At 37.3% G+C, this 15,561-nt stretch overlaps 1 protein-coding gene across 3 annotated transcripts in view; it reads left to right on the top strand.

Annotated features, from left to right (window-relative positions):
• CGNL1 (cingulin like 1) overlaps positions 1-11,308 on the top strand; it is a 106,800-nt gene extending 95,492 nt beyond the window's left edge. For 2 of the 3 annotated variants that reach the window (XM_048867170.2, XM_048867168.2), the window contains exons 15-19: positions 1,170-1,253; positions 5,352-5,476; positions 6,072-6,180; positions 7,324-7,487; positions 8,926-11,308. In XM_048867170.2, coding sequence (XP_048723127.1) covers positions 1,170-1,253; positions 5,352-5,476; positions 6,072-6,180; positions 7,324-7,487; positions 8,926-9,076 — 633 coding nt within the window. In that variant the 3' untranslated portion in view covers positions 9,077-11,308. The remainder of the gene's footprint in view (positions 1-1,169; positions 1,254-5,351; positions 5,477-6,071; positions 6,181-7,323; positions 7,488-8,925) is intronic. The other variant, XM_048867169.2, reaches the window with a different exon arrangement.
• Positions 11,309-15,561: the final 4,253 nt, after the last annotated feature.

Genomic DNA, 15,561 nt, shown 5'->3' with positions numbered 1-15,561 from the left:
TTTAGCTGTTGCCAGAATGGAGCCATGTGCTAACGTTTTTAGTCCAGTAACTAATATGACCTTAGTGTTCAGGAATGTCTCTGCTGTTGTGAAATGCCACTTGGATAAAACACATACAACTGCATGCAATTCCATTGCTGTTTGTATTTATATAAAACTTATAGGAACAACTTTTCAATGTGTGATTAGTTAAAGCTATGATTTTTAAGGTGATAATTTGGTGAAAGTGACCCAGGATAAACTGTTCTATGTGCGCTGCTTGTTTAACCGTCACAGTCTCAACATTGTTTATTTCATTTGTATGTAAGATTCCCTGATGGTTACATAAAGGTTTTTGTAAGATAACTCTGTTACAGATTTATTTGAAGTGAAAGTTAGTTAGTATGTTTACTCAGCCTGAGTTAATACATAACTATAGTAGTTTAGAAAACAGAGTCGACGTGGGGAGGAGTATGCGGGGTCACGTGCCCCCTAAATTTGTTGCTTGGCTTGGACTGAGCATGCTCAGTAACATTGCTGAAGCCATCTGCCCTCACTCTGCCTTCCCTCCCGCCCATCAGTAGGCATGGGTCGACTCTGGTGGAAAATAGAGTGGTCACTACTGAAAGCTTCACAAAAGTCTTCAAGTACTGTAATTGGTGCTATCATGGTATTCAATGTATCCCCTAGATGATATTCTTTACACTAGGTACTATCTAGGATATAGCATAAATACTGTAAATACATGAACTACTTGCAAAGGCATTTGTAATGATTTTGATGGCAACCCCAGAAGGAGCAGGGGCAGAAGGGAATTTGGGCATCACTGCCTTGTTGCACTGATATGGTTGTAGCTCAGTAACGGCTCCCATATTGGTTTTCTTCTAAGGGTGAAGTTGTATGGTTCCCAGCAGCTGTTATATTTCTTTGATCTTCACAAGGATTTTCCAGTGGAAACAAGTACTCAGATAAAACAGAGGAATGGTATAGCCCTATATTAATTCTTTATTGATAGGGGTGTTTTATCAGCTGAAGTATGGAAGGTGTCAGTCTTTTTTGTCCAGAGTTATAGTTGTAACAGCTATTCAATATGCCACTTATGGAAAGGGGAATTTCATACTTCTGAATAAATAAATAATATAGATGCTGAATCACTGAACTGAAGTTTCTAGCTTTTCTTTTTATAATAGATTGAACAAATGAGGAACGAACTACTTCAAGAAAGAGCTACAAGACAAGATTTGGAGTGTGACAAGATTTCATTGGAAAGACAGGTAATGGTTGCAGCCATACCACCTCAATGTGTGATCCCTACAAATCTCACAAGCTGAGCATGGTCATGGTACATTCGTGTCTTGATTGGAAGCATTCAAGTGGCATCTGAGGGCTGTGGGCAGTAGTCCTGGTGATTCACTAGTTTGTGACCTCAGCTTAGTGAGCTTGATGTACCTACCATCTCTAGAAGAGATAAGATGAAAGTGAGTTACAGACCACTTGTCAATAAAGATCCCAAGGCAAGTTTCATAAGAGTAAAGATATTGTTCCCATTATTCTGGCTGAATTTCAACTCTGTAATTATGTTCTTCATCACTGATTTCCCCTGCAATTTCAATTAAATACATTTGTCACTTTTATTTCCTAACCCACTGTACTGTACAGTGCTCTGTAGTTTTATCAGCTCCTATTTTCATCTCGGAGATGGCAGTATTTCAGTGATGGGGAAGGAATCCCTATACCGTATACAGTCTGTCTATATGTTTTGGGATGAAAGACATTATAAATAATAAATATAACAATTGTTTTTGTACAATTATTAGTTTCAGAAAAATGAACTACCAATTATATTGATTGGTTTTAAGACTAATGTAGGGAAAACGCAGTAAAATGTCAAAAATACTGTCAACTAGCCTAGATCTAAAAAGTTCATCAGATTTTGAGGGAGAAATCTTCCAAACTCTAAATACAATTTTAGAGTTCTGCATACCATTACCAAAATAATAATTTTAAGCAGTCACAGTTTTGCTCTGATATTTGCTTCTGCAGAAATAATAACAACAATACTCCAGAAAAATAGCATTCTTGTGAAATAAAAAGAACCGTTACCTTCTGTTGCCTAAATTTTTATCTTATACAATGGGAAGTATTTTAAAATTATTTAATAATGTCTGTGAAACAGTTATCATGCTCTCCCTTGCAGACAGATAATCTTCCATTTTTATTGTGCCTTTCATCCTGGTGGATTACAAAGCAATTTACAGACAGACATATGCTAGGAACTGCTGACACACAGCCCGCACTGTGGTCGAACATGTCAAGTATTATTTAACAGGACCACTTGATAGTTTAGGATAAAAGGAGATGAACAATACTTTATCCACTTGCAATAAAAGAGGTATTTAGATAGGTAGAATGTAACTACCAGAATTAGATCGGGGCAGGATTCCAAAGTTCATGCCCATAGTCTTACAAAAAGTGCGATGGAACGGTTTCACCCCATTTTAGAGCCTGATCCTGCAATGCTGACTCATCCGAGTCAGCCATGACAACGTAATGCTAGACATCACCTCAGTAATGAGTTTAAAGGAAAGAGTGCCGCCTACTGATAAATCAGGAGTTGGGTTTTCCCCACAGATCCTCCAGTTACAGGCTGATTTATCCCACTATAGCCCAGTAAATTATAACTTAAGAGAGTTGAGAAGTTCACAGCTTGAGGTAACATAACTCAAAACTTTTTTTTCAATATTATCCTACTCTTCATATAAGCTTCTCACTGCTACTTGATTTTTAACTTTCTTTTGTAATGATTGAGGGGCTCTTTAAGAGAACTCTGACATAAGTTTATTAAGTTGAAACTTTAAAAATGTTACGCATGTGTCTTAAATGAACACTGTCTGTACATTTTCATGCAAACAATGTACTAGAGTATAACTTCAGTCTCTTGCTGATTGCTGTATTTTGAAACTCATAAAACCATACTCAGTGTCATAGCTTCTACTTGTTATATGCAGTGTTGCTGTAGCTGTGTCAGTCCCAGGATATTAGAGAGTCAAGATGGGTGAGGTAATATCCTTTGATGGACCAACTTATGTTGCTCTGAGAGACAAGCTTTCAAAAGCTTAAAAGATATTACCTCACCCACTGTGTTTCTCTGATAGCTTCTAATTGTACATTTATTTTATACTGCTGATGGTAGAGAGTCTGTTTTTTAAGAGATCAGAGATTTCCCTATGGCATCACGTGGCGAGTAATGGATTGTTAAAGTGAGAGAAGATACATAAATCTATGGAGAGTTTCTAGTGACCACATGATAACTTAGAATGAAACTTGAGTGACTTATCTCTCACGACTGATTATATACTTTTTTAAATGTGTGGGTCCTAGGAGGGAAAAGGAAACCTCATTGAAAACCTAGATGAACTTCTTTTGATTAAAAAGTCTTCTGTTTTCCTTGAAGTTAGTTAATATGTATGAGTCCGCTTATGGATTGTTCGGAATATAATGATCTGGTATATGAATATAATACAGTGACTTGTCTTTTAGTTTACTGTGCAGTATTTTTCATCATGCATATTATAGTTGAGATGAAAAAATAACAATAGACTGTAGATTGTACCACAAATATGATAAATCACAGCATCATAGAAATGTAGGGCTGGAAGGGACCTCAAGAAGTTATCAAGTCTAGCACCTTGTGCTGAAGGAGGATTAAGGAAACCCAGACGCTCCCTGACAGGTTTGTCCATCCGATTATTAAAAACCTCCAATGATGGGGGTTCCACAACCTCCCTTGGAAGCCTATTCCAGAGTTTAACAACCCTTATAGTTAGAAAGTCCTATAAATGTCCTCTTTATAACAGCCATTAATATATTTGAAAACTGTTATCAGGTCCCCACTCAGTCTTGTTTTCTCAGGAAAAACAGGCCTAGTTTTTTAACCTTTCCTCATAGATCAGCTTTTCTAAACCTTTTATTGTTTTTGTTGCTTTCCCCTGAGCTCTCTCCAATTTGTCCACATCTTTCATAAAGCATGGCTCCCGGAATTGGACAGAGTGCTCCAGCTGAGGCCTCACCAGTGCCAGGTATAGTGGGACAGTTACCACACTCCTGTTAGTACACCTAAGAGACAAGGTGGGTGAGGGAATACCTTTTATTGGACCAACTTCTGCTGGTGAAGGAGACAAGCTTTCAAGCTCTGTGTAAACGTGAAAGCCTGTCTCTTTCACCTGCACAAGTTGATCCAATAAAAGGTATTCCCTCACCCACTCGAATATCCTGGAACTAATACAGCTACAATAACATTGCACCCAAGAATGACATTAGCCAACTGCATCACATTGTTTACTCCTGTTCAACTTGTCATCCACTGTAACCCGCAGATCCTTTTCAACAGTACTACCACCTGGCCAGTTGTTCCCCGTTTTGTAGGTGTACATTTAATTTTTCCTTCCCAAGTGAACTACTTTGCATTTGTCTTTTATTGAATTTCATCTTATTGATTTCTGACAAGTTATCTTGCTTGTTTTTCTTTTCTGCTCAAAACATCAAATTTGATTAGTTTACATTAGGTTCTGCCTGGAATATTTAATTTAAAAAGTAGTTTTCGATTTTAGGAAAAAAATCACCCAAGCCAGGAACCTTCTTTGTTTTGTGCACCCATAACTTAACTTAAACTCCATGTGGGTTACCTGCTTAACCCAATCCCACAAGGAAAAAGCTACAGTGCCTGAGTGATTTACACCTGCAAAGGAATTGCATGGCCAAATCACAGACCTTTTAAAAGTAAGAACTGAAGTATTAAGAATGGAAACATTGTCAGATCCTTGCCCACAACAGTGGCGCTGGACACAGCTATAATAGTGCTCACACGTATGTACACCTTTTATTATATATGCAGCAGCCGGCCATAGCAGTGTTCAGAATTTAAGACAAAACAATTTATCATGTAACTTAAAATAATTCCAATGTGATATAGGAAATATTGAGCTATGTACAGAACAGTGAATGGAGGGGGTCACAAGCTAGAAAACTCAGAGCAACTGCCAAACTTTCCAAAGGTTTTGGGGACTTCAAGCTAAGGAATCCAGTTCAGGCCTGTTTGTAATTCTTAATCTTGATTAAATTCTCCAAAGAGTAACTTTGAAACACAAAGATGGGTTAGCTAGGGGTTACAAGCCTCCCCACAAAGATTTCACTGGATGACTTTTTTTGGACAAATGTAATACTCTTTTTGCTTACTCACTGGATGTAAAAGCACCTTAGCCCCTGTGTTTCTCTGCATGGACTTGTTTTGTATTGAGCAATGCTTATGTTCGTTAATATGCCGATGCTGATTTTATTTTTTTTAATAGTAATAATCTATGTTCTAATTCTAGAACAAAGATTTGAAGAGCCGAATCCTTCACCTTGAAGGTTCTTATAGGTCCAGTAAAGAAGGACTTGTTGCTCAAATGGAAGCAAGGATCACTGAGCTAGAGGGACGGCTAGAAAATGAAGAGAGGTAAAATAAACTAAATCCAGAGGCTGGAAAGTATGTGTGTACATAGACAGCTGGCATTGTGCTAATTTAGTGTGACTTGGAAACTTGTGTGGTCTCCAGGCCTATGACTGCAAAAAATTTTCACAAGCACTGAATTTGCATGACATTTTATTTAAAAGCAAGCATTTAACATGTTCTTTTTAATTGCTACATCAATACAAAATCAATATGGGAATTGCTATATAACCCCTAACACTGGGTTGCCATCCTAGTAGCGTTAGACATATCTCTTATTTTATCAATAGCTGCCATCAGTTATAGTCACAGAAATGCCAGCTATAATTAAACATTTCCGTTTGCAGATTCATTTCAGCATTTATTTTTGGTGAGAAGTGCTTCTTACCTTCTGAATTTTCTCAGTACGGCATTGAGAAAATAAGTATATTTTTCCTTAAGTATTCATGCTTTGAATAAAATGTCAATATGTTTCATAGAATCAGTACATCAAAGCAGATGCCATTAGTATTTATTTTTCACTTACAATATCACGAGGGCATAGGCTCAGAAGACTTTGGAATGATTCCAGCTGCCATTTCTACATGTCTGTGTTTTTTAGGGATCGGGCTAATCTCCAGCTAAGCAATCGCAGACTTGAACGGAAAGTGAAGGAACTAATGTTGGAAGTAGATGATGAACATCTCTCACTGACTGACCAAAAGGACCAGGTAGACAGAAAGATTTATACATAAACAGTCTGTTATTTCTGTAAATATAAATTACCGTGCATTGTATAGACAAGGATATTTAATGTTTAGAATACAGATAAATGTTTGATTATTATTTTTGTGAACTGATTTTACAAGATTATTTTATTCCCAATGCCATTGTGTTCCTCAGCCTACTAGCAATAAGTGGGGAAATGTGACGTTTTAGGCTTCTCCTAAGACATCAGTAAAACGAAGGCATTTCATGTACAGATTACTAGCAGTGCTGTAGTCTTTGTTTATTTTTGAAATTTCATTGAACACTAGAAAGTGTCATCAACCAGAAGCAAATGCATGCATTAGAAAGCAATATATGTTGTCCCCTACAAAAAAAAAATCCTCTCGAAAGAAAGAAGCTTTTTAGATTTTTTTAAAATAAGCATATTCTGCAATTTGTAGTAGCAATGTGCATTACTGTTTCATGTGACTTTTCCTGATACCCTGCTTACAGCATCGTTTCTTTTAGTAAAATGGGTCAAATAGTCTTTATTCCGCCTAGTGAACAAGCAGATTACACTTTCAAAATGTTTGCTGTGGCAACAGTCATTCAGTCTTTACTTTAAAGTAATTTTTATGTATCCAAATATATATATAAAGTCTGTTAGTTTAAGCTACACTATGTATGCAGTGTAGTTGTACCCATGTCACTCCTAGGATATTAGAGGGGCAAGGTAGGTGAGGTAATATCTTTTATTGGACTAAGTTTGAAAGTTTGTGTGTCTCACCAACAGAAGTTGGTTCAATAAAAGATATTACCTCGCCCACCTTATCTAGCTTAAACTATGACACGCCAGTAACTCCAGGCTCAGGTTTTTTTTCTTTATTGAACACTGGATTCTACCACTGCATTGGTCTATACTATTATACATCCTCACAGTAGCTAGGAGGTATCTGTTTTGTTCTTTTCAATTTCAAAAACTACGTTTACCATTACTTGATTGGTTTCAAAGACTAATGCTGACTTTCAGCTGCTGCCCAGGTATGGTTCTGCAATATCATGACATTGGCAAAGCTGAGACTTCATTTCCCAGTTCATAGATTCTGGGAGAACAGAATTCCTTTATCAAAATATTCCTCTAATCAGCTGCTGTTTAAATATTTCAGTTGAGTTTGCGTTTGAAAGCAATGAAACGTCAGGTTGAAGAAGCTGAAGAAGAAATAGACAGACTGGAAAGTGCCAAAAAGAAACTTCAGAGGGAGTTAGAAGAGCAAATGGACATGAATGATCAGTTGCAAGGACAACTTAATGCTATAAAGAAGGAATTAAGGTGGGATTTCTTATAAAAGCAGATACCTAGAACAGACCCACACACCACCAAACGTACACTTCAGTGCAGTTCTGACAGAATACTTATGAATGTCTTATAGGAGCATTGAGAATTAGTGCAAAAATTAAAGGCCTTTGTACATTACCCTTGTAAGTCATCATTTCCCCAACTTTCTTTCATGCTTAACTTGGCTCACATAATCTTAGCCTGCGAACAATGCTTTTCTTTGTCAAATTTCATTTTAAATTATACTCTAGGAGCGTAAAACCAGGGACTCTGTAGTTCCAGATGGTTGTCTATGCATGCGTTGCTCAAAACCAATTCTGTACTTATAAAACAACTGGAAAATGCTAATCTGTTACTGCTCCAGCCCATCAGACTGGGACTGCCCTCTGACAGTTTAGGATGTTTGCTGCCTCAGATGGAGAGCTGGCAGCAACGCTCCTGCAATACCTCCTCTGCAAATTCCCTCCCTCCCGGCCCTGGTAGGTGCTCCAGTTGTCAGCCCAGTTTACCAGGCTCTCTGAGCAGAGCTGGTGAGGCAGGGGAACAAGGGCCCATTGTCAGAGAACAGAATAACTGTATTTCATTGCAGAGATAAACTTACTTATGATAATTGAAGGGAATAGGTCTTCTGTGTTTAATTGTAAAAGTGTTTTTTTATCAGAGCCATTGCTGGAGGGGCCTGGGTGCAAAGTTTGGAGTTTCTCCTGGCTGTTGTACATTAACTAAAAGGCCCTGAAAAAACATTCTAATCTTGGGGGAGATTTAGGAAAAGATCAAATTTAGACGTTTCCTCTGCTAAAGCTAATAAAAAGATAGTTACTATGTAGGGGAGAGTGTGTGTGTGTGTATATATATATATATACACACACACACAGCATGTGGGTATATGTATGTGTATAGGATGTGTTATGGTGTATTATAAAGTTTTTATCAACATGAGTTGGGGGTGGGTGAAATTTTCAGGAATGTTGTTCAGCCCTCCCCACCCTGTATTCTGTGTAAACTACATATGCTAGAGGAAACATTTCAAAGTGATGGATATTTGAAGCTTTTGAGAGGTTTGGAAATGTCTGAATAAGTGCCAGCTGTGGTAAATTAGTATACAGGTGAGGTGTTCAAATATGCATGATAAATTGTGGAGCTATGTGGTAAATGAATTTATTACATGGGTTTCATTCCACACATGTATGTATATATGTATGTAAGCTATTATATAGATAGCGGTTTGGGATATTTAGATGCTTTTGAAAATCCTACCCTAAATAATTTAGGAGAATAAATCCCTGTGACTTACTTAAAGTAACACAGGCACTAATCCCAACCAGAATTAATATAGTCAGTGCTACTATGTTAGTTTTGCAGAGTACATGTACATGTTACACATACATCCATATGGTATCGCTGTATAGACATGTATATATTTTTGTTGTAGCAGACGGAAGAAGTCACCAAGTAAAGTGTTTACTGATCTTGATGATGGCGATGATGAAGATGAAGATTATGATTTCAGTACGGATGGAGAGAGCCTTTATGAAGCACCTTCAGGATATAAATCCTCAAAAGACAATGATACAAAAAGCTAAAACTGACTCAAACCTGTGATTCTGTGAAACTAATTTAGGCTGATCTGTTATCAAGGACCTGCAGATTCCAAGAGGCAAAAGACTAAACAGAATTGAGATCTGAAGATCTTTACATCTGTATTGTGCCATTTTCATATTTAGATCTTCTTTGTGTGACAAAGAAAACAGAAAGCGAGATTGCATTATAAAACATCTAGAAATATGGCATGTACCTGTTACCTTTGAGAAAACATTTATAACTGGGATGATGTTTCAAATCAGAAATGTGATTTTGCTAAAATTCTTTTTAAATTAAGTAAACCGAAATGAGAGCCATCTGAAAGTCATTGAACACTACTTTATTTGAGGTTGTTGCTAAAGGTTTTTTTCCTGGAATTTAAGAAACCATAGTGCAGAAGATTATTTAAGAATTGTAAGTAGGAGAAACTGATGTATAGAATGTAAATATTTTAAACTAGACCTTTTTGTTAACTACTCTAGTGCCATTTTGTAAAGCTTCAAAAATTTTATAGATCAGTTTCATATGAAAAGTACTTAAATCTATTTTGAACATTATGCATTTTAACTAAAAAAAGAAACAAATACATTTTAATAATACATGTATTAAGGGAGCAGATTCATTGTTTTCAAGGCAAGAAACACAGTTGAATTTTAAATTCAGTATAAATTTTACTATATGTCATCTACAAATTAGAGATGAGATGCTGGCTTGCATGATTAAACCCCTAAAATCCAAATCCTGTTTATTGACTTCAAAGAGACCATCACTTGTGTATGGTGAGCAAGAGTTGGTCTTAGGGTTATAGGAATCTTTTGTCTACAAAGCCATCTGCCATTAGTAGGGAATACTGAGAACAATTTTAGTTATTTCTTGCAACATCTTTTCCCAAAGATAGCTCATTGCTGCCAGGTGCAGAGCACTCTGGGCCTTATCAGCAAAACACTTTAAGCAACTGGTTTACCTGAGGTCCGTGAGCACTCCCATTGCTTTTGGTAAGATTACTCATGCGCTGCAAGTTAAGCATGTTCTTAAGTGCTTTGATTAACTGGTCCCAGAGTGCTCTGTACCTAGCAGGATGAAGCCCAGGTTTGAGGAAAAGTTAATATTTAACATATACCCTGTAATCTGATTTTATATTTCTATCTTTAGTGCCTGTTCATAACATTTTGCAGTCTCCAGGAATATATGCAGTTTATGGCACTTTGGAGATTATCTTGATCAGTCCTGTAAAGAAACTTTGAAAAACATGCATTGGAAATTTGTGGGTTTTATTTGAAACTTTTTACAGTTGATTACTAAATGTATTATCACCTGTATAATTTGTATTATGCCTCCTCCCTGCTTTGCTCTTTTGCAAATTTAGCATCTTTGGAACTCTGTTGCCAAATAATTTTGATAATAAGCCATAGCTAAATCCTATCTGATTAGCAACTTCTTTCAAACAATATTTAAGTAAGCACTTCTCTGCTGCGTCAACCAAATAACCATTTATTTTGATGTAGTTATAAATTATTAGAACCTGGAGGTGTTAAAATTTTCCTTTTACTCCTGCAGACTTACCTACAGAAGAAGTTAAGCTTGGCAGTTCTGAAAGTGAAGCAGCTGGGTTTTTTTGTTTTTTTTAAAAAGTATGTAAACAGCCATCCTGACAAGGAAATATCACATCTCTTCTAATGTGGTTACATAGAAACAAAACAATTAAAGCCCCAATCCTGCCATTTACAATGTGAGGGTACAGCAATCCATTCCCTTGTTGTAAATTGCAGGATCAGAGCCCATATCATCATCATCTTATATATGATTTCAATAGCACCTGACATTTATAGGAAATAAGTTACTACTATGATCCAGATTACGTTATCTCTGAAATGTGTATACGCTTTCCAGTTAATTAGTTTTCTGGTTTATATAAATTAATCCCTTTTCAGTGATCTCCTTTGTACTACTTCAGTAATGTTAAAAAAAAATCTGGAAAATCTGCGCTATGCTGTATTGACAATCATCCGATAACCTCTTGTGATTTATTTTTTGTTTTATTTTATATTTTAACATGGATTTAACTGTAAACAGCTGATAATTTTCAGTTCTGTTTCAGCACTCTTATCTTAATGTTCATAAATTACTATTCTTTCAAGCCACTGAGAAAAGATCAATTAACATTGCAGCTACCTCCAGGTACACTAAACTGTAAAAGAAAAATCATTTAAAATAAACTGTATCAGCCAAATGCATTAATTTCTACTTTTTATGTTGAATTCTCTTTGATTTGGTGTTTGAACTGCATACTGCAGAATGCATGTATTTAAAATATGTTAAGGAAAAATTGTCCTGGAAATATTATTGTTATAAGCAAGTTTCTATATTTCCTTCCACTTGGAAAGGTAAATTTAATCCAGAACATTCTGTTTTACAAGAAGATAGAAAATCTTATAAAAAGCTTATAAAAATAATATAGAGGAAAGAGCCATATTTGTTGTAAACTCTAATAAAGGTATAGATTAAATTAATACTGACCTTATCCATACAGTTAGGTCTCGTAATAATTGGGCCTACAACTTTATCCTAATTATAGTCTAAATTAAAGGAAGTGAGTGAAAGTTTATTAACTGTCACAATAACCTCTAACAATAGATATGGGTGGGAAATGGTGCAAAAGGGAGTCAGAGTGAATTAGTCCAAACAAAGAGGCCTACTAATATAATTCAAGGCCTGTGTTAAGATCATATCTGGTAAACTAATGAAATGTGGGACCAGAAATCAATGGACCAAAAATGGTGTGTCATAAATTAGGCCTAATTGGTGAACAAAATAACGAGGGGATGAGCAATTCCAACCCTAACCCTAACCGTTTTGGAATCCTAAAAATAAAAGAAAAAAGATTAGAAGCAGCAGAAGAAGCTGTTTTGCCAACAGCCGCTGCAGCAACCTTTGTCATCATGCCTGCCACCCACACCATCTCCTGGGACCCAAGGGTCTGCTGTGACATTGTTGGCCTTCATCATCCGAATTCCAAGACGTGTCCTGACAAGACCAGGCCAAAGAGAGGGACCCAGATGATGTTGCCACCTCCACCAGCTCTGGCTAAATCCTGAATACCATCTGGAATGTGGGATTTTGTTGGCCCTTCCCCTCCCTGCACGCGTCCTTTTTCTTCCCCACCTTATTTGTTCTCTTTTCTTTTGTCTTCTGTTCAGTGAGAGTCTGGCTTACCCAGCCAAGTCTGTATATTTTGCAACACTGCTGTAAGCCTATGACCATAAAAATACAGACAAAGCAATGCCCTAACCAGCCTGACACTGGTACAACAGAGTGGCTGATAAGACCATGTGCTGTGCCTGTTTTTTTCCAGCAGTGAGGTTGCAAGTGAAAGTCAACGCTAGAGATAGAAGCTGCATTTGCTGTCTTTGCTGTTTTCTTCTTTACCCTTCTGCCTGCATTTGCCTTTTCTTCTATGAAATGGGATTGGACTTTAACATAGGGTGACCAGACAGCAAGTGAGAAAAATTGGGACAGGGGATGGAGGGAAATAGGTGCCTATATCAGACAAAGCCCCAAATATCGGGACTGTCCCTATAAAATTGGGACATCTGGACACCCTACTTTAACAGCAGCTTCAGCCCATTTCAACTAACTTATCTTTTCCCCCAAAAGGACAGTTATTACCATTTGTAATACCATCTACAAGACTGTCAGACAAAGGGTTTTTCCTTCTAAAAACTCTCCAGCGAAAGGGAACAAGGGATGTTAAAATGAAAGCCATACTTTTCAAATGCTTTAACTATATTTCCTTCTTTTTCTGTATCTTTTTAATAAAAGATTTATTATTTAAAATAGGTTTCAGAGTAACAGCCGTGTTAGTCTGTATTCGCAAAAAGAAAAGGAGTACTTATGGCACCTTAGAGACTAACCAATTTATTTGAGCATAAGCTTTCATGAGCTACAGCTCACTTCACATCCGATGAAGTGACCTGTAGCTCACGAAAGCTTATGCTCAAATAAATTGGTTAGTCTCTAAGGTGCCACAAGTCCTCCTTTTCTTTTTGCGAATACAGACTAACATGGCTGCTACTCTGAAATATTTCATTGCAGTAATGCATATTGATTTCCTTTGGCCTTGTTCTACGCATCTGATGCACCAAGTTGTAAAGATCAATACAAATGGTTGATTTCAGAGCAACAGCCGTGTTGGTCTGTCTTCGCAACTTGAGTTTGTGTGTGTGGGGGGCAGGGGGGCGGAGGGTGAGAAAACCTGGATTTGTGCTGGAAATGGCCCACCTTGATTATCATGCACATTGTAGGGAGAGGGTCACTTTGGATAAGCTATTACCAGCAGGAGAGTGAGTTTGTGTGTGTGGTTTTTGGAGGGGGGTGAGGGAGTGAGAGAACCTGGATTTGTGCAGGAAATGGCCCACCTTGATTATCATACACATTGTGAAGAGAGTGGTCACTTTGGATGGGCTATTACCAGCAGGAGAGTGAGTTTGTGTGGGGGGGGGCGGAGGGTGAGAAAACCTGGATTTGTGCTGGAAATGGCCCAACTTGATGATCACTTTAGATAAGCTATTACCAGCAGGACAGTGGGATGGGAGGAGGTATTGTTTCATGGTCTCTGTGTGTATATAATGTCTTCTGCAGTTTCCACGGTATGCATCCGATGAAGTGAGCTGTAGCTCACGAAAGCTCATGCTCAAATAAATTGGTTAGTCTCTAAGGTGCCACAAGTACTCCTTTTCTTTTTACAAATGGCTGAGAATCAGTAGGCAAATATTTTCCTAGTTTAGCATATGTGCCTTTTTAATGTACAGTCTCCATTAAAAAAATTTTTTTCCTCTAGGTGCTGTATCTTGGTTATTGGGTTGTATCATTTGCTGGTTAACCTGTGTATTTCATTGATTTATCTTCATGCTTTTCAACTCAAATACTTTCCTCCTTTCTTGATTGAGTTAAATAATTTGTTCTGATTTATAGCTGATTTTGTAACACATTTTAGAAGATGTGTGCAACTCTCATTTGTATAGTGCCAGTTGCATGCTTTGCTGAGTGTGCTCAGTTATGCACTAGTTGAGTTTGTATGCATTTTAGGATCAAGCAGCATATTTCAGTAATTAAATGTTGATGTTTTTAGCCTGCTTGAACTTCCTATGTCACTAGTGGAGCTGTGCATTTCAGTTACTTAATTTTTGCTAACTGTACTCATCAAGTAACATAGCAGCATGTCCCTCTCCTTTGCGGACTGAGCAACATCCTTTAGTGATCATCCGGGTTCATAAAGCATTTAGTTTGTTCACATTTCCATAATGTGCAGATTATGTTACATATTTAAGCTATTGCCTGTGCTGTGTTACTCAGGCCCAGTTTTGCAGCCAGAATTTCAGAATCACATTTCACAACTTGCTCTAAGGGATTTGGCTACCAGGGAAAAGAAAACAGTTACAGAATAATTTTTTTAATGAAAGGTTTATAGGAAAATTATTATTTTTCTTAAGACACTGAGACCCCATGAAAGAGGAGAAGAGAGCAAAAGCTAGGGTTGTAGTAGCCAGCAGAACACTTGCTTGCCATTTTGTATATAAACATTTGTATAGACTATCTTTTTTTCATCTTTGAATCTTTGTATCTGTATCATAAGAGTATTATTACTGGGTATTATTACATTCTCCTCCTGTCCAATCCCTCCTCCGTGCACCTTTGACTGGCAAGTTTATCTAGTTTTCACTGTACGGGCAGAGTGGTCTGAGTGATTCTATTGTGCAATAGAAAAGGCCCACTCTCGCGATGGTAATTTTTAGATGCTGCTTCTACAGAACGTGCATGTCAGATATGCACAGTTCTATACTACAGCTCTCTTAATTCTTTTCTTAAACACATCAAAAACAAACAAAGGAAACTGGACTACAAAGGAACAACAGGGTGGTCCAGTCGTTTAGAGCAAAGCACTGGGAGCCAGAAGGATACTGGTTTCTAATCCCAGCTGAGCCACTCACTCACTGTCTGACCTCCTCCTGCTTTTGTCAACATTATTAGAAAACGGAACATAAAACCGGAGCTCCTTGAAAACCAGATACTGTATCTGGGCTGAGGTTTCCTGTGTAAACAACTTCATAAAAAAATAAGTAAAGGAAATGTAAAGTGTGTGATTTTCTGCAAATCAGCCCACTGAGTTTGTGCTACAACTCAGTACTTCACTCTGCAGTGCCTCTGTGATATGTTGCAGTGGTCTCCAAATGGTGGCTGATCTGACACACCACCCTTCTGAGAGGCCAAATCATTGTCGGGCAGTCCATGTAATATCCTATGTTTAAAGACAAAACTGCAGACTTAAGTCTAGATTTCCCTGGGTTAGTGGGAATTTGATGTTTTTTGTTTTTCTGAAGTAAGAAGAAAATGGTTTATTGTGTTAGTCATAACTGCTATAAAAAGAGGAATGAGGGAGAATTAAAAAGACAATAAAACAATGCAAAAGTTGTAACACAAGCCAACCAAA

This window comes from Caretta caretta, chromosome 10, assembly GCF_965140235.1.
Source record: "Caretta caretta isolate rCarCar2 chromosome 10, rCarCar1.hap1, whole genome shotgun sequence".
Classification (NCBI taxonomy): Eukaryota; Metazoa; Chordata; order Testudines; family Cheloniidae; genus Caretta; species Caretta caretta.
Note: the sequence above shows the minus strand (reverse complement) of the source record. Positions and strands in the feature narration are given on the sequence as shown.